Here is an 18,194-nt window from a genome sequence, read left to right on the forward strand (position 1 = left end):
ACAAAAAAATCTGTAATTTGATAAGTTAATAACCATAAACGCTTTAAGATGTTCGGTCTCTGTTGGCGTTTTACTCACAGCATTTGGTTGAATGATTAATTGTTTCAACGAGATATCCATCACCATCAAAACACTCACGCAATAATCTTCTGTGGAGTGTAAGGAGCAGTACAGCTATTCTGTAATGAAATTCATTTCCTCTCTTCATGTTTTCAATTCATCCACAACTCTCAGGTGTGCTGGGAGTGGATCACAACACAAGGATTTCTTACCTCCTGTTTCACCTTCTGCTCTTCACTGTCAACAGGGCTGAAATGGTAGAAATTATCCATCCATCCATTAATAGCTGACCAGCCCTGCTGGGTTTCATTTGCACCATTGAATCTTCCTGAGTCTCATTGAACCACGGAATCTTATTCCCAACATCCTGCAACAAATTTCCGGAGACCTGAAACTAAAGGTATCAGTAACATGCAACACGGCGACAAATCATCTGCAGGGTGAAAGTTGATCTGGACCTTACTACAGCACATTAATAAGGCATAACCAAGCCAAAGATAACGCGTCAGAGTGTGAACTTGTCATGGTTAAAGTAACAAAGTGACAGTAAGTTGACCTTGAAGAAGATTTCTGTGAGTACCATATTTATTATTACCATACTTTGTTGATTAGAGTAGCTCGACCTCCTTTGCATGAAGCGCTTTTTTGCTTTCTTTCTTTTCCAGTGTTAGATATTAAAGCTGATAAGGCAACTTTTCTGTTCACTGCTGCAAAATCAACGGTAATTTTAGCTTAGCTTAGCATAAAGACAAGGTTAAACAACTAGCTGTCAGCTAGCTGTTTAACAGCTAGCTAGTCGGCTGTAAGAAAATCCACCTTTAAGCCCGTCATAATCTTACTTATTAACATAATATTATTAAACTGTGTAACAACTACAGCAACTTTTTGGTCACTTTCTGAATAGCCAGCTGGGGCTTTGGGGAGCTAGGCTTCTGGTCCTGATGAGTTTTGTAATCTGAGCTCACGAAAAGCTAATTATCATTTTAATGCTTTTGGCACAAATGAAAAAGAAGCTGAAGCTAGCCAGCTGTTAATTTCAGTTATACATTATCTATACAAACACTGTCGTGTATTTCCCAGGTGCAGCGATTTGGTGAATCCATAGACTGTATAAAAAAGATGGATGAAGCTAGCACCATGTCGCTCAGAGGTTTTGGACTAGTGTTGCCCACTAACATGTTAGTGTTTTCAAGCCAAAGGTCATCAGTTTAGTGGGTGGAGTGCTAAGTTATTGTCACCTGATACTAGCACACCTGGTTAGCACGGTCCATGCATATACTGCAACAGTAGCGGTTTTAGATACGGGCAACACGGGCAGTTGATGATTTAAAGTCTCACACACAACCCGTCGAAAGGGGAGGGGGGGCTCCAAATAGAGCACATTTCATTCATAATGTTGTAAATCCAAGTCCATTGTGTATTCATGATTTGAATCCTGGGTTGTGTGAAATCTCAGAAATAAACCCTAGACAAAGTCAATCTGTGAACTAAGGTGTAGGTCCATTAGGTTATGTTGTGGTGATCCTCGGGTTGAGGGATGGGTGTTCATACTGGCGTGCAACATTAAAACCAATGGAAGATGGACAAGAAAAGTTCAAAGCCATCAGGTGCTTAGTTTAGAAAAAAGAGAAAAGAAGAGGAGGAGAAATGAGCAAAAGATACAGGTAAGCAGATGTGTCATTGGATAATGGCAGGTCATGTATCCTGAAACAATCAGAATCAGAATACTTTATTAATCCCTAAGGAAATAATGTGGATTACAGTTGCTCCAAGAAGAAATGGTAAAAATAGCAACAGTAACAGACTAAACTCCAAACAGATTTTAATATTAAATAGTCAGTGTCAATTGTTGATTTGTCCTCATTGTATTAGGAATTATGATGGCTGTTTGGTAGCCATTTGTATACTATGCATACTTTCTCTTCATATGTGTGTGTGTACAACAGCTTTATGTTAATGTACAATCCTTAATATGTTTTGTGTGTGTGTGTGTGTGTGGGGGGGGGGGGGGGGGGGGGGCAGAGGGAGTGTTCGCCCAGGGTGCCAAACAGGCTAGGACCGCCACTGTACTGCAAAGATTCATACTACAGTAGCATCAGTTACATCAGCTAAATAGCGCTAGGAGTGCTAAGAAGCAGACTAATAAGAGGCTGGAATCACAAAACAACACTGAGCAGGCCAGTATAAATATGTGTCCTCCAAATAATAACGAGTGATTTCATTTAGTCTGATGATATTAGACACCATCTTTACAGTTATTGCTGTCTAGCTTGAGTTTTACATCATTGTTTTATCTGTTCTGAATATTACAAGAAGGTGGAGGCTGAAAATGAAAACTCACAGAGATCGTTAACTTCGAGCATTAAACTTTTTCCAAGACTAACGGCCTTTAATCTTCTGAGTAAAATTGCCCAGCGAGGACAACTTAACTGGCTACAGACGTTTTATGACTGTTGTGCCTTCAGCTTAAAGAATATTGGAAAAGTGATTTGTGGGGAACTTCTAGCAGACCTTAAAAAAAACATAATCTAAAAGATTTGTAGCCACAGTTGGAGAACGTAGGAGGAACCAGGTCACTGCGTACAACATGGAAAGCAGCAAAACAAAAGAATCTTACGACGACCAACAGGTAGTCTCAGTTAGGCTGCACAATTTCCTCACACTGTGTTTTATGACTTGCTTTTTGAATGCCCACGGCTGTCTCTCTGGGTCTCCCCTGTTTGTTTTGGAGAGCTTATTTCACCCCAGAGCCCCGACAGCGGGTCAGCTGCCACAGCGGAGGTGGTGAGGAAACGCGCAACGAGCCGGCTGACCCTGAAATATTTATGCTTCTTCAGTGTTGTGATTGTATGCGTTTTGACAGGGATGGCACATTACTGTGACCCCTTCCCAAACTAAAGGCCCGATGAGCTGCTGTCTGCTCTGACTCGGGGAGGTGAGGCAAAGCGCAGGATTCCACAAAACATCGATATTCCCAGCTTTTCTTTTTTTCCCTCTGCGAAAATAAAAGACACATCAGTATGTTTCGGTATTGATCCCATTCTTTTTCTGTCATTTTTTGAGGTGTTTTCTTTATCCCTTTCCACAGAATTCTGCAATAATATTGTCTTCAAACCTCTTGGCAGCAAAAATGTACTTTTCTTCTCTCTTCTCTATAAACTTTCTCATTTCCTCCACCTTATCACCGCCCTACTTCATCATTCAGGCTGACAGACTGATGGCTGCCTCTGCTGCCACGCTCATCTAGATTACTCCCAACTAATTTACACCAAGATAATAAGTTTATTAACACTAGTCTATAAAACAGCATATTAAAAACAAATACAGAGATTATTAAAACTTATATATGATCATGTACCATTACAATTATTCTTATACTCAATGCAGAGCTGGCAAGTGGAATAAAATGGATAAAAATATGATTTAATATAAAGTGGTTGCTCATTTTGCATAGATTCATAAGCTGAGCAAACATCCTTCCATCGTTTATGAAGAAGACTTGTTGTTGCTTTCGACAAAGGTTTCTTGTTCTAAACTCTTTGCTTTTCTGTTTATATATCATGCTGAGAAAACTGAGCTCATTGCGTTGATGTTTTATATGATTTCATATGAATATAGACACAGTCTCACAGTGTGAATCATACTGCCAAGGTCATTTTCTGCATTCTGTTCAGTACAGCATTATAAAACGGAACAAAGGGAAAATAAAAATGAAGAAATCGGGGATATTCTATGTTTTCCATTTGTATTTGGTGATTTTAAAGAACTCCAGGTGTGAGTTGTCATTGTCACACAGATTCAATTTGTCGTTTTTCATATGCTAAGTAACCAGTAACACATGGCTGCACTCCCAGTTAACTTGTTAAACCTCAGCTATCACTCAAGCAGGTCAAATACTGCAGTTTTCACTGCAAGTCAAATCTAACTGGTTTGTTTGTCGCTTTAAATGATTCATAGTTTTTGCTTATTACTAATGAATTCCTCGGGATCTTGCACATGGAAGTGCAAAACCATAAAATTCACTGTCCAGACGTGATTCAGCGGAACAGTCTGAATGACTGCTCTAAGGTTACTGGGTCTGATCACATGAGCCCTGCATGTAATCTGTGCGTCTTTGTTCGCTACTGTGTGAACCGTGTGACTACTTTGGTAAGACAGAAAATGGTCACCCTGGAGAATGAGGCTTCTTTCTTTTGCATTCACATTTCTGCTGAAAAAGAACTGAGCAGTCAAAAGCTCTCCCTGTGAAGAGTTCATCTAACTCTGGCATCAGCATATCCCCTCTTAGCTGCTTCTAACGCGCACACAGAAACACCCAAGGGGGGGTCTGTGCTGCCCTTCCCCTTTTCCCCATGTTGAAAGATTAAAAAGTGCATTCCCCATCAAAGGCTGTATTTTTTTCTCCTCCTCTTTTTTTTTTGCAAAGCTTTCTGGCTTTCTCATGGCAGCTCTTCTTCTTTTTATCACGCTCAGGTCTACTGCCTGCCTGCTCTGACACACCAAGTGGGATGAAAGGAAGAGGATGAACAAAACGAATATTTATTTATATATTTATTGTCGGCACACAAACTTTGACAGGAGATGAAACGGTATGAGTTCTTTTGTTGAACATGGCTCAAAGTTTCTGTGTCCTGAATCATTTCTATGCAAAGTAGCTGGAAACAGAATAATAGGGCTAATCTGGGGATTTAAAAACAACAAGAACAACAAAAAAAACTTCTTTTGGAGAGCTTTTTAATATTAGAGTAGTAGAACACCACTGCCAGCAGTAGTAGGAGGAAGTTTGTGAACGAGAGACATCATTAGATTTTCACGTTTCCCGTAGATTAGGAGAAGTTATGTTTGAAGGGGCCAGTGTTACATATCCATGAGCGAAAAAGGAAGTATGTAGGCCTAATGTTTGTGGTCTCCACAGTCTCCTGAAGAACATGAGTGCTTTGAAAAAGGCTGATCAAAGTCTGATGGGACTTTTCTGTGTCAATAATTCCATCAAGTTTAAGATCTCCAACACCACTGGATGAAACGCAACCCCGGGCCACGACAGAGCCTCCTGCTGTGTGCTGTACCTCTGATGACGCTTCAGTGAACAGTACATGGATCAGCTGATGGCATGCATCTCTCGGATACTGCGTCAGGTCTGTGCTGGATTCTTTTAGACCTACCGTTTCTTCTTTAGTCCAGTGCCCTCAACATTTTTAAGGACACACTACACACCATGCTCAGATAAGCCAACTTTGGGGGGTTATAACTGTTTGAGAATCAGCCTCCACCTTTGGTGCAAAAAAGCTTTTTAATGCTGTCAGACTGTCTTTGAAATTTTGGGAGTTTCAACTAACGAAATGGGAACAAGTTATGTGTTTTTGTGACAGGCTGCTGCTAACAAAGAGCCTTAAGATACAATTTAAAACTGGTTCTTTGCTAAGTTGTCTGTTTCGTGTAGACACATATCAGAGTGCAGTGCATGAGCTTTGAAAGACTTTAGAAAGCCTGGAGAACTATTGCTCAAGACAACTTTAAAAGATGACAAGAAAGTCTGACATCATATAAAAAAAACTGTTCAGTTTATGTGGTCTGGGTTGTGCTGATACCAAGTAGCTTATGAAGGTTAATACAAGCAGTAGTTAGCACCGATGAACGTTATTCTGACATTTTATTGACTCGATGACTCTTCTTGTGTTAATATTCATTAAATCTGATTTTGCTGTAATTCCAGTATTCAAGTAAAAGCTGTCCAACTGTGATGTGGGTGGAGAATCAGGGCGAGGGCCCTTGCAGGGAATTAGCACTGTAAGTGTTTAATCACACACGTGCATATCCACATGCACTCTGAGGAGTGTACACAAGGACACGGGCATTTTAAATCCTTGTGGAATGAAGGTTTTTCCTCTATTTGACTCTGTGAAGTCACTTGGCCACTCATCTCAGGCACTCAAATTGCTGCGCTGACTGCATGTTGTTGGTTCAGGTCCTTATAGACACATGAGACATGCTGGCTTGCAGGAGACAGGATGGAGGAAAAAATTGGAGAGATTGAGGAGAACTCATCATTATTCCAGTGTTGGAAACCGTGTCTGCCTGAGTAATGATACCGCTGTCGAAGAGGTGTCCTCTGTTGTAACCGCAGTCAACCTGTGCAAAGACTTTCAGCAGCTCTCTTGTGGAGAACACAAACTTTCCTTCAAGTTTTAATTGCGGAAGCTACAAAGTCACAGATGGCACGGGATGATAAGGTAAGCAGGATAAATAATGTTAATAAGTATTACAGTGCTGGGGCAAGCAAATTCTGGCTGTGCAAATGACGATAAGAAAAACCAAAAAACCAAACAAGCAAAGCAAAGTCCTACAATAATGTGAAAGTCACAGAACACAAGTGGATTTAGAAAAGGGATAAATTCATGTTGCAGGTTACTGCTGCTAAAAAACTAGTATTGCTTATGTAGAGTAACAGAGATGATGAAATCTTTATTACAGTGAAGATTTATCTTAATCTGAATGATACGCAGCCATAGCTATTTGACTATCTCCCTCATAGGAGAGGCTGAGCTGTGTGATCAGCAGCTTGTATGAAGGCTGTCAGAGCACTTGCAGTAGATTTATTAAGATGCTAAAGAGAGTGAGCTACACACATGAGCCTTCAAGCCTGCAAAAGTCATTATTTCAGCAATTAATTATTCATGAATGAAAGCTTAAAAGTAGCTTTGGCTCCAAGCAATTTCACTGAAAGGTCCAGTAGGTTTTAACTCCTTTAACTTAACACAGCAACAGCACTGCCGGCTCTCACCGCTCCCTTTCAAAGTCCTGCTTGTTTATATCAGTGTCACTTGAACAAACACAACTGGTTACACATTCATTTCAAACACAAACCCCAAATTGTGCTGAGCAACAATTAGATTTGACTGGAGGCTTATTGAGATTTAATGAGACTAAATTATTCCTCTATTGTGTTAATTTAGGCTCAGTGAGAAGATGCAAATACAGAAAGAGCTTAAACTCGAGCATGGAAACTGTTCAAAGTTGCTGAATGCTTTTATGGAATTACAGTGAGCAGCACTTTTACGAATTGTTATTAAAATTGTTTCCACTTGAAAATGTTAGAAAACAACTTTCTTTTCATAGGGGATGATTTCATTTTTGCATTTTAATGACTTTCAGCTGTTTGTTTCGAGGTTTAAATGTGGTAAATTTCACGCATGTTGGGAATAGATGACACTGGAACACTGTGTGATCAACATGCATCCTCGGGTAGGCTATTTGGATCCGCTTTATTGCGCCCTGGAAGCCTCTTTCAGGTACTTTCCACACTGCTTCACAGAGAGGAGAGCAATAAATGCTCATCTTTATCAGGAAACGGCTTTGAATCGGCCTCGTTGTTTCATCTTAACGTCAGCACAGTAAGCGGAACCGTGAGGAACTTCACCAAACCTTCTGTTGTTTGTGTTTCAGAATAAAGGTCTCTTGGAGTAAAGAACGGCGGGCTCTGTCAGGTGCGTGCCCCAGGTTGAGTTTGAACTCGTGCCTAGCGCCACTAATCAGTCATCACTTTGCCACCGTGAAACAGAGTCAACACTGAGCTGACTGTAGGAGCGCGCATGCCCCAAACAGCTGCCTGACTTTGATGTTCGGAGGCTTTGGGCTTGCCTCACCGTTTAAGCCCAATTAGTCATTAATCAATTCCATTCCAGTCGCTGCATGATTCTGCTTCAGGTTTTGGCTCTAACAGGCTCAGTGCCGGAGATGCTGTAGCTCACACTGCCGCTAGAAGAAACGCCGAGGTCCTCCGACTCCACCGGAGCTCCAGAGTGCCGCTCACGGAGCGGAACTGTTCGCGAACAGCGGATGAATGGGACTTTGCGCTGGACCCCGAGCCCGGCTTTGCGCGAAGGTGTGGCGCACAGGCGGTGAGGAGAAGTCCTTTCTTTCTCTAACAAGCGCGGACGAGAGCGCACTGCTGTGAGGACGCGAGGCTGAGAGCGGCAGATGTCAGTCCCAAACGCCGCAGCTGCTGTGCCGGATGCCCGTTGTCGCTTTCTCCTGTTCCTCACCCACTGCTCCCAGCGCGTCCACGTCCCTCGGGGGGAGATCTCGGACGGCTGTGAGGGAGTGCTGCTGCAGACACTAACGGGGAATGCCATGTGTCGCCGCGCGACATAGGAGCTCTTTGTGGGCTGTTCTGCACCGTGGACAGGTGGTGCCCCGTGTGTGTGTGTCCGTGTGTGCGCTCACACTAGCAGGGGGTTCGGACAGTTGTCTGGGGGATGTCAGGCCAGCGTACGAGATCAGCGTTTGCCAGAGACAGGTGCGGCAGGGAGGAGTAGTTTCCAAAGCCCTCCACCGGATCTGGTAACGCAGTAACGAGCTCGCTCTCGGATATTTTGTACCCAGTGAGGAGACACAACGGACTCGCGCTGCTTTCACACTTCTTTCCCCTGATAGTGAGAGGTAAGTGGACCGAGCTGTCCGGTGTGGAGGTGAGGTGTGGTGCGCTTTTGTGGCTCTGTCGCGCTTTGACGCTTTTCGGGGAAAAAATGATTATAGGAAGAAATGTAGTCATCAGAACCGAGCCGACCCACAGCACCGGGCTAACCTGGTGTCTGTGCATCAGCGCTACAGTCGCTCTCACTGTACAAATATCATACTGCGTAGCTTGCAGCTACGCACAAAACAGGCGGATTTCTGCTGCCCGCAGCCCGAAGGCGCTTCACCTTCCATCCATCGGTGTGGTATGGATTTTCATCGTTAAGGTTTGACTAATTGCATCGTGATGAGGTGTCAGTGCAGCTCAGTCAAACAGGTTCTCCCGGCGGGTTCATTGTGAATTCTTGATTTATCCTCTTTGACTCTGGCGTAAGGCTCAACTACAAAACATCATTTCCAAACCCAGAGTTGCAGAACAGTGGACGCACAGTGAGTCCGATTGGTCAGACGGACCCTCTCTGTGAACTGGTTTGTTTGTGCAGTGAGTGGGATTTGTGTGATTGCATGTTATCTGCTGCTGGTCTGTTCTGAAGTCCTACCCGCTGGGCCCCTAATGTCCACCACTCCTGCCTTCAGGCTCTGTCATCTCACCCCCCCTCTCCCTCTGCAGTAGCTGCTGTCTTTACAGTACATTGGGCTAGTTGGCTGGATAGTATCAGAATCACATTTTTGCTTTTGTGCAAGGACCACTACTTCTCAGTAGCTGGCTCCTGGTATCTTGAAGTTCTCCCATTTGGGGGCAGTGTTTTTGTTGCGGTCCCTGTTTCAAATTCAAATTGCTTTTCAGCTGCCTTTTGTCCAAAGCTGAGGTTTGTGGACTGGAAAGTGCAGTCCCCGAGGGTCGAGGCATTCCTATAATAAGCACTGGTGTAAGTGAGGGGAGAGAAGAATAAGAGAGACATCTTGAAAGAGTGAGACGGTGCCCCCGGACCAGTGTGAGGGTAGGCACAGCTAAGAGAATACCAGCACCTCCACTAACCTTTCTGTCGCTACCTTGTCAATCAGCCTTCGAGGACAAGAGCCTCTTTAATTCCTCTTCCTCGAGTCCGGGCTGTCACCCACTCTGACAGCCAGGGCTCGGGGGTGCTGCCGCAGGATGCACACAGTTCCTCTGTCCCTGCTGCTCACATCCTGCTGCACCAGTCTATGTTTCAGACCTTTCTTAAGGAAGATACAATTTTGTGGTGAAAAGGACGCAGAGATGATTGTGAACTGGAAACCTTCTAATGTGCCGAGGCATCTTTGACGTGACAGAGTGGGAGCTGTCCTCTTTTTCTCAAGTGCTGACATCCCTTTTAAGGCCCATCACACCATCAGTAATTACAAGACAAATGCTATCACAGGAAATTAATAAACAGGCGGCAGAGGAAATACCGCTGTGATAGGATCTGTAATGGATACAGGTTTTATTTGTTTGGAAGCCATGGACCAAACACCCTGTGAGAGTTTAGGAGAGAAGCATTGTGACAGGTTTATGGAAAAACTGATCAAAATTTAGGTTGTGAACAAGATTGAGGAATGAAAAATTATTAAGAGACCGACATTAGAGCTTCCGACAGATAAGACTAATTTAACCGTAAGCATTACTGAAAAAGAAATTAGACTGAACTCTTTAACAGCTTCACAAAAGTGACTTTTGATGGGATTCATAATGAGCTACCTGAGCAGAGCTGAATCCGAGGAGTTTGTGCATGCAGGGAAGGGGGGATAAATGCTTCCTCACTCAGTATATAAATAACTAGACAGTAGGAAGCATTGCTCCTTCCAAGAGAAATGACTCAGTGGGGGACAAGATAGCACAAAGAATTATAAAAGGCAAACATAAGGAAAGCGATTGAAGAAACGGTGTGCCTGATGTTGGAGCTGATGTCCTGAGCACTAAAAGTGATTAGTGGAAAAACCCCAACAGAAGAAAAAGCAATAGATCCGAGTTAGAGCCAAACATAGGAGCAGGATTTTTTTTGTCAATGGAGAACTCAGATAACAAGGCTAAATGAAACGAGGCAGGGGGTTAGACTGTTCCAAGGTCCCAGTGCTGATGTCAGTTTTTGGCGGCGTTTTCTCCTCGAAGCTTAACAAACCGCTCACTGGAGCTTGGCTAATCCTTGGCTAGCAGTGCCCAGTGATTTATTATAAAGTTAGCTAATTTAGGGAGTTCTGCAATATCCCACCATGCACGCATGCCCTCGACAGATCCCCCGCTGTCTGGAGCTGGAATCGCAATTTAGTTATGGGAATTGTTTGTGTGTGTGTGTGCAGGTCAAAGAGGGAGGCAGAATGAGAGTTTGTCTATGTCTGTCAAAGAGAAACACAAGGACCAGTGTTCTTCATATTGTGTCTGCCTTCCTGTGTATGGACTTTGTGAGAGCATGTGTGTGAGTCAGTGTGTCTGAGCCCTATACAAGTGTGATTCAGCACTGTCCAGCCTGGATTGAATGGGTGCCCTGTTTGCGTCTCATTTCTGACACCAACAGCCGCTCTGCACCCCTTGCTTCGGGGCAAGTGTTGCACCCTGTGTGCTAAAATAACAGGTGCCTTTATGCAGTGACTTAATCCTTCTTCTGCACCTTCCTCCAGCACCCCGCCGGGGGGGTTACGTCACCTGTGATACTGGGTCTGCTCCAGCATAGAAATCAAAAACATAGATTAGTCAGACAAACCGTTGTTTTCCAGATTGGCTGAGGAAAATGTTACGGCATTAAGTACTACCTCATCAAGGTTTTATTTTTACATTCATTACATCTGACTGCAGAATATACTGGTCAAAAGAAATTTGTAGAAACCTGAAATCTGTGATTAGAAAGTAGGATTTGAAAAGCCTTCTTAGAACTCCTTACTGCCGGGGTTTCTTCTTCTTCTTCTGCATCTATTATCTGTTCTTTAAAGGGCACAGATGATTATCCGTGTGCATCATCATGATGAGGGCTACCTGTAAAAAAACAAAACAAAAAACACCAAGCCATTTTTCTCGAATGATATTGATAACCAGTTCCAGGCATTGCCCTCTCTCAGATAGTACAGACCTGCAGTGATACTGGGAATACTCCGGTTGGTTAGACAGTGGGGCTGTTTTCTGATGTGAGCTTTCATAAACTGAATAAATAACCCAGATCGTGTCATCAGGTTTGTTTGGGCTGTCATACATCTTCTTGGGTTTTTGCCAGCCTAGCAGAACTATTCGAAGCATCCTTCGAGGGAGCAAAGCTTTCACCACCTACATCAATCTAGTGTGAGACTGACAGATGAAATAAGACGAAATACTATTGAGCTGCGCGGTCCGGGGGGCTCATGCTAAACCCGGCACCCAGGTCTCTTTTTCTTCTTCCTTTCTCTTCAGAGTAACCCCCCCCCTCATTACCTCTCTTCTCCCCCTCCTCCCCCTCTCGCTCTTAAGTCTCCTCTGGACCTTGATGTCAAGGCCTCTCAGGCAGTGTGGTCTCTGTCTGCAGGCTGTCAGGGCAGGGACACTGCCCACTGGGACCCTGAATGGGACAAATTGACCGTAACAATGTTCCCACTTAGCATGTGGAGCTGGAGAAAGAGAAGGTGAAAAGAAGGGACTGATGATTGAGGGGCAGGCCAGCCAGACCGGGGAGGGAGAAAGTGGGGGTGCAGGCAGGAGGTGTATGAATTGAAAACTTATATTTAATCACGCTGCTCGTATTTTGAAAATCCTGTCATCTCAAATTCTCCCTCCTGCACACACACACACACACAGATATTGCTTTGCTTGTTGTTATTTGCCCAAGGCTACTGCTGGGGTTGCCATAGCAGCAGGATAAACACGTCTGCTTGTGACCCTGCGAGCCCTCACACACACACACACACCTCATTCTCAGTGCCCAGCTGCCTTTCATGGGTGGGGGGTTTGTCAAGGCTGGCAGTTTGATCTGCACTAAGGTGTTACCACTGCCTCACAAAGGGTCAAGGATCATCCAGCCCCCCCATTAAAATGCAATAAGGCCCACAGCCCAATGGGACCACCTCCGCCATTTAATCACACACCGCTGCTCCCTCATCATCTGCTCTCTCCCTTTTATCTTTTAATCACTTGTTTTTCCAGCCCTGTCTTCCTTTCGCTCTCATCTCTTCACGTCTCTTATGCATCCAGTGCAAATAAGCCGAGGCAGCCAGAGTAGATGAGTGTTCAAAGAAGTGAAGCTCGATAGAGTCAATAATAAGCGGTTTTTCAGTGTTCTTTGAAAAGTCTGCCTCATATAGCCGCTCTCATCGGCAGCCGTGAGCCAGTTTCTCCTCAGAATTTGTAAAGTCTTAATTTCAGGATTTTTTCCGTGCCCTTTAGCTGTGACAGAATGTCCCCAAGAAGAAGTCGGAGTGGGATCGCGTTGTGTAAGCCTGAGGTTGTGCAGTGTGGCAGCGACAAAGAATGCAGCAGCTATCACTATAGGCCAAGTGCTGCTGAATGAAGATGCTTCCCATTGCAAAGCTGCCATCCCATACAGGCTTATTGTATCTCCAAAGGGAGTGTGTGTGTGTGGGTGTGTGTGTGTGTTTTCCTGTTTGTGAATAAGGTACGAGCAGCAGATTCTTCCATTATCTGCAACAGTGAGAAAGAGACACTGTCACATGTAAACTGTAAACCAAACCAGGAGCGATCCAGGACTGAAAGACAAGGCAGACAGACGAGATGAAGACAGACACCGGTGTTTACTTCCTCGATGCAAATAAACAACTTGTGTGTGTGTGTGAGCTCAATGTTTTCCACAGCCTTTTTGCTTGTCATTAGGACTTGTTCACATAGCTGTTCTGACACACACTCACAAACATGTCGGGCATTCATATCTTGTGGGGACATCTAATTAACATAATGCTTTCCTTAGCCCCTTACCCTAACCCTGAAAAATGAATACCTAACCCTTACCCTAAACCTAACCATAACCCAATTGTAACCCTGTCACTAAAACCACACTTTGAGACTCAAAAATGCCTTCAAACTTGTGGGGACCATGATTTTGGTCCCCATAAGTATAGTAAACTTCCAATTTTTGGTCCCCACAAAGACATGAATACACACTCTTTGGGTCACTCTCACACTCCTGACGTCTCTGTGTCAACAGAGCCTCCTTTTTTTTTTTTAACAAGAGAAGAAACTAATGAGGGTCTCTGGTCCCAAATACAACACGACCAGCAGACTGAGACTCACACTCAGAAACGAGCCTCCACAGGCCCAAAGCAAAGAGCACCACATTCAGTGCCAGCAGCAACGCCGCAATTATATTATTTTTCTTCTCTGACGTGATAAAAATAGCAACACTTATTTCTATAATAGCATTCACAGACACATGTTGTACACCTCCCTGGCTAGATCTCCCTTGTTAGGTTGCTATGATAACGAAGCACATAACTAATAAGGCACAGTTTAACAACTGTGCGGTTGCAGACACGGTGAAGAGGATGCCGGTCACACACATCCTGAATCATTTCCCGCATCGGCACAGCGTGAATCTGAAAAAAGCGTGCCCTGCGGGCCGGGCTGGTATTATCCTGCTGCTGTTTTATGGCTGATTCATTTCTTTGGGGAACTTCCAGCCCAAATGGCTTTATCTGGTTGTTTTATGGCTGCGGAGGAAGAGCAAAAATAAAATCAGAGTGTTCTCACGTCGGCATTGTCTGAGTCTGCTGCTGACAGAGTTGTTTACGGCTATTGTTGCTGCAGTTTTTTTTTTTTTGCTCGTGTTGCTCCGGTCTCTCCAGCGCCGTGGTTTTAAGTTTCTGACTGTACTCTTTAAAAAAACAAAAAAAGTTAATGTCTCGTTGTGCTGCCAAGCTGCCACTTGTTTTGTGCTTTGAGGTAATTAACAGCTTAATGTGCTCAGTGACCTGAGGGAATCAGTCATGCTGAAAAAACAAAAAGAAAACTATGGCTTGCTGGCACCGGGCGGAGGGCAGTTGGCGAGGTGCAGGGGACGGAGCAGAGACTGTGACCTGCTGTCTCTCCTCGCTCGGTAATGGTGAAATGAAGAGAGAGCGGGGAGTGAGTGAGGCAGGGCAGGGTATGGTTTATGGATGGAGCTGCACTGCAAGGTATGTGGGGAAGCTGGGGAGGTGGAAAACAGTTGAAGGGTCTTGAGAGGAGGCTTGTTCAGCCTGTGTTGCTCTTGGAAAGTGGAGGCAAAGTGGGTCCTTCAACATACTTGCCTAAATTAATGGCTCAGAAGCACCAATTAATGTACAGCCTTGCTGTGGGTCTCTGCTGTGCTGAATCAAAGAGGTCTTGCTGTGCGGTGCGTCTGCTCGTCTCCCAACCGTCATGCATGTGTGCACGCGCTCACAAACACCCCCACGCAGTGGAGATTTTGGCCAAGGAAGTCGATCCAATGAGGGAGAGATGAGATGAAAGCTTCACACAGAGCTAACAAAGCTGAATGTCAAGGTTAAAGAACAAAAAGGATGATGATTTGGGGCTTTGTTAATAAGTGCTGAAAAGATCAAGGCAAGGTCGAGTTGGATGTCTCGGATGAGAAGAGCTGAAATAAGGAGTGGAGGCGGGAGGAGGACAGAAATCGCAGAATCAGACTGGGACCCATCTGGAGGCAACAGGTCTGATGACAGCAGGCGGGTCCTCGATCCAAGCGTCCCAGCCGTGTGAGACAGCCAGGACGAGAGCCAGGGTCTCCCCTCGTCCAAGACCCCCGGAGACTCGGCCCGTCCACCGGCAATCTGTCCCCTGGTACTTAACCACTTGAGCGTGACAGAGAGGCATGTTTGTTATGATGGGTTATGGATTACAATTGTTCCAGCTGAAAGTGGATGGTTGATTACACGGTATTAGCCACCGCTGTCAGAGACGAGTGGATTCTGTGGGGATGGTAGACGGTCTGTATACCGAGGAGTTATGTGGAAAATGATTTATGGATTTAAGCTTTTTCACAGCAAATCTGTTAATGCAGTAGTCCTGGTCGGAATTCATTAACATTCATTTCGCTTGATATGAGAAGCAGTGACAATAGCAGTCACAAACCAATAAGCCACAAAAGCAAAATAATTGATATCCTACACACATAACACCTCCTTCTAAAGCCTGCGTGCTACAATGGAGCTGATGATTGGCAACGGCTCTGTGCCGGGTTTCTCTGCGGTTGCTGTGCATTCAGAATACCATAGCTAGCGTGCACACAGTAGCTAGTGGGTCATTTGTATTTGCATGTAAATGTTTTTCACCCCTTGGCTTTGCTGGTGAGGCAATCAGAATGGGGCTCTGTCTGCATCACTTAGAGGGAGGCTGCAGTGACTGACTGTGACATTCAGAGCTCAGGCCGGGCTTCAGCATTTACTTTCATTTGCTTGTTCGCTCAAACGTTCGTTTCTGTGGGAAGGAAAGGGCAGAAGACGAGAAGGGGTGGCTCTTAAAAAAAAATGTTGATGCAATATCCTTTAGTCCATGATCATGTTCTCATTATTCATAGCTTGATTTTTCTCTAAACCTCCAAATCGGACCGTGTCATCCTGAATCCTCCTACCTCATCATCACACTCAGGGGGAGGCCTGAGCTTGGACTCCTCCTTTGTCCCGTATGGCGCCACCGAGATATACACTCGCAAGATTTTTGTCTCGGTAGGACCAATGTGACACACAACCACACACGCACGCAAGCACGCACACCTCCTACATGCCGACGATGGGTACATGTGCGAATGCATGTCCGCACTACGGAGGAGTGTTTGTGCTCGACTCATGCAGCACGTCTTGGGACTTGGCATCCGTCAGGCATCTCTCAGCCTCTGTCATTAAATGATGCACGGTCCTGTAGGTCCTTTAGGTTTGGCTAGCTTGGATTCTCGGTTTGCCGAGCAAGGCTCGCAGGCAGAAAAGACACCGACAGACGAGAACAGCGAGGAAGGAACGGATGTGTGGGTGAATGAGTTTGAGCAGGAAAGAAATGAATGGGTGAATAAATGAGTTCCCCCGCTGCTACTCATTTGTGTATTTATGCCACAAACGTGTCCAATAAACAAAGTATTTAAACATGTCTGTTACGATGACCGCAACGATCCCCGGTTCAGTTTGTTCGCTCTGCTGTATCGATTTTGCGTCTTTGTCTGAGAATGCGAGTCTGTCTCTGAAAGCCTGGGAAATGTTGCTCTATATAGACACAGAATAAACAAAGAAAACATTTACATAGTTTTCCAGTTTATGCTCATGTGTGTTTGATGTCACACTTCAAACATTTCTCTAATCCTACTGTTTGATATTTGAGCCCACATTTGTTTCTGTCTCTTCCTTTTACAATTACGTGATGTTTTTCTGTGGCAGAAAACATTGGATTGGTGCTGCTGTTATGTGCTCTTTCCTTATAAATGCAGTCGCAGTACATCTTCACTAAAGCTGAAACGTTGAAGTGTTGGTTCTAATTTGATAACGTGGCCGCTGTGTTCTTGTTTAAGGGTCTGGGTGTATTGATTCTGACAAAGCTCCACTTCAGTAACACCTAAAACAACTGCTCTTTTTGACCTCGCCTTACCTGGCAACATCATCACCATGGTGCCTTGACATCCTGTTGTGTGCATCAACACGCAGCCTACTTGTTACCTGCTGTGGCTGCTCTAACCTTTTCAACAATTATCTGCTTGCTTCTTATAAATAGCCTCGCTTGTTCTGTTTCATTTCAAAACCAGCCACGCTCTCATCTGGCTTTCTGCAGCAGCAGCACAGAGAAACTTGATACCAGAGTTTAAACCGAAGCAATAAACAAGACAGAAAATGCCCGAGCTCCAGCTCTGCAGGCCTGAGATATGTCATGTAGCATGCAACATTAAGGGTGTTGCAACAGAGGAAAAGCTTCCACGTTGTTGGTGTAACAGCAAGAAAAACAGAGCGAAATGATCCGAATCATTATGAAACACGCAGCCAGTGAGTTCCCTCCCGGATCCACCTCCTGCCTCCTCAGCATTCCTCTCATTTGTAACAGGATTTTTCTTTCTCTTCAATTTTTCTGTTATTGATGACTCTCAGTGAGTGTGTTTAATTGCGCTAGCCCGAGGGTGCGAGCCGAGTGCTTAGTTACAGAAACACTGGTGAGCGCTGCTCCTGCCAAATGTTAAAGATGGCACTTATCCTTGAGTGAGTTTTTAGTTTTTATCGCTTGCCTGCCGGACAGCACCGTTTGAGCATTTATTCTTTATTTTTATTTACTGTCTTTTTCTCTGGGCTTGGCTCGTGCCGCTCCACCTGGCACCGGGATCCTCTCTGCGGCCATCGGCACCATTAACCGCCTCACAAAAGTGCTGTGGCTTTGAAGCTCTGCAGGGCTGAGGCCGTAATGGGAGGACGGCTCCAGGCTATAATGCACGGATAGCTCCGGGGCTCCAGTGTTTGCTCCCTGGTTCGGATTTCTGTCCCCTTTCATGACATAAGGCTTTAAAGACATGTGGACCAATTATGGTCTGGCTTGTTATCTACTTTTCCTCATCACCTCCAAACTTGGTTTGATTCAGCTCTGACATCAAAGGTGAGGTTGACAGATGCAGCAATATGGATCGTAACAGCATAAAATGATGCCAGAGTGGTAAGTACATGACAGCGTTGTTGTTATTGTCACTCTCTGGAGCTTTATTCAAGGCAGAGATAACAACTGCTTGACACTCTGTATTTATGGCTGTCTTTTCTTTTAATTGGGTGCATTATGTTCATTTCCTTTA

The 18,194-nt window shown here is 44.7% G+C and overlaps 1 protein-coding gene across 2 annotated transcripts in view; it reads left to right on the plus strand.

Annotated features, from left to right (window-relative positions):
* Positions 1 to 6,267: 6,267 nt before the first annotated feature.
* sema6bb (sema domain, transmembrane domain (TM), and cytoplasmic domain, (semaphorin) 6Bb) overlaps positions 6,268 to 18,194 on the plus strand; it is a 123,468-nt gene continuing 111,541 nt past the window's right edge. Inside the window, exon 1 of one of the 2 annotated variants that reach the window (XM_025902989.1) lies at positions 6,268 to 6,290. In XM_025902989.1, coding sequence (XP_025758774.1) covers positions 6,283 to 6,290 — 8 coding nt within the window. In that variant the 5' untranslated portion in view covers positions 6,268 to 6,282. Of the gene's footprint in view, positions 6,291 to 8,339; positions 8,500 to 18,194 lie in introns of those variants that run through there. The other variant, XM_003451351.5, reaches the window with a different exon arrangement.

The sequence above is a fragment of the Oreochromis niloticus genome, linkage group LG23 (genome assembly GCF_001858045.2).
Source record: "Oreochromis niloticus isolate F11D_XX linkage group LG23, O_niloticus_UMD_NMBU, whole genome shotgun sequence".
NCBI lineage: Eukaryota > Metazoa > Chordata > Actinopteri > Cichliformes > Cichlidae > Oreochromis > Oreochromis niloticus.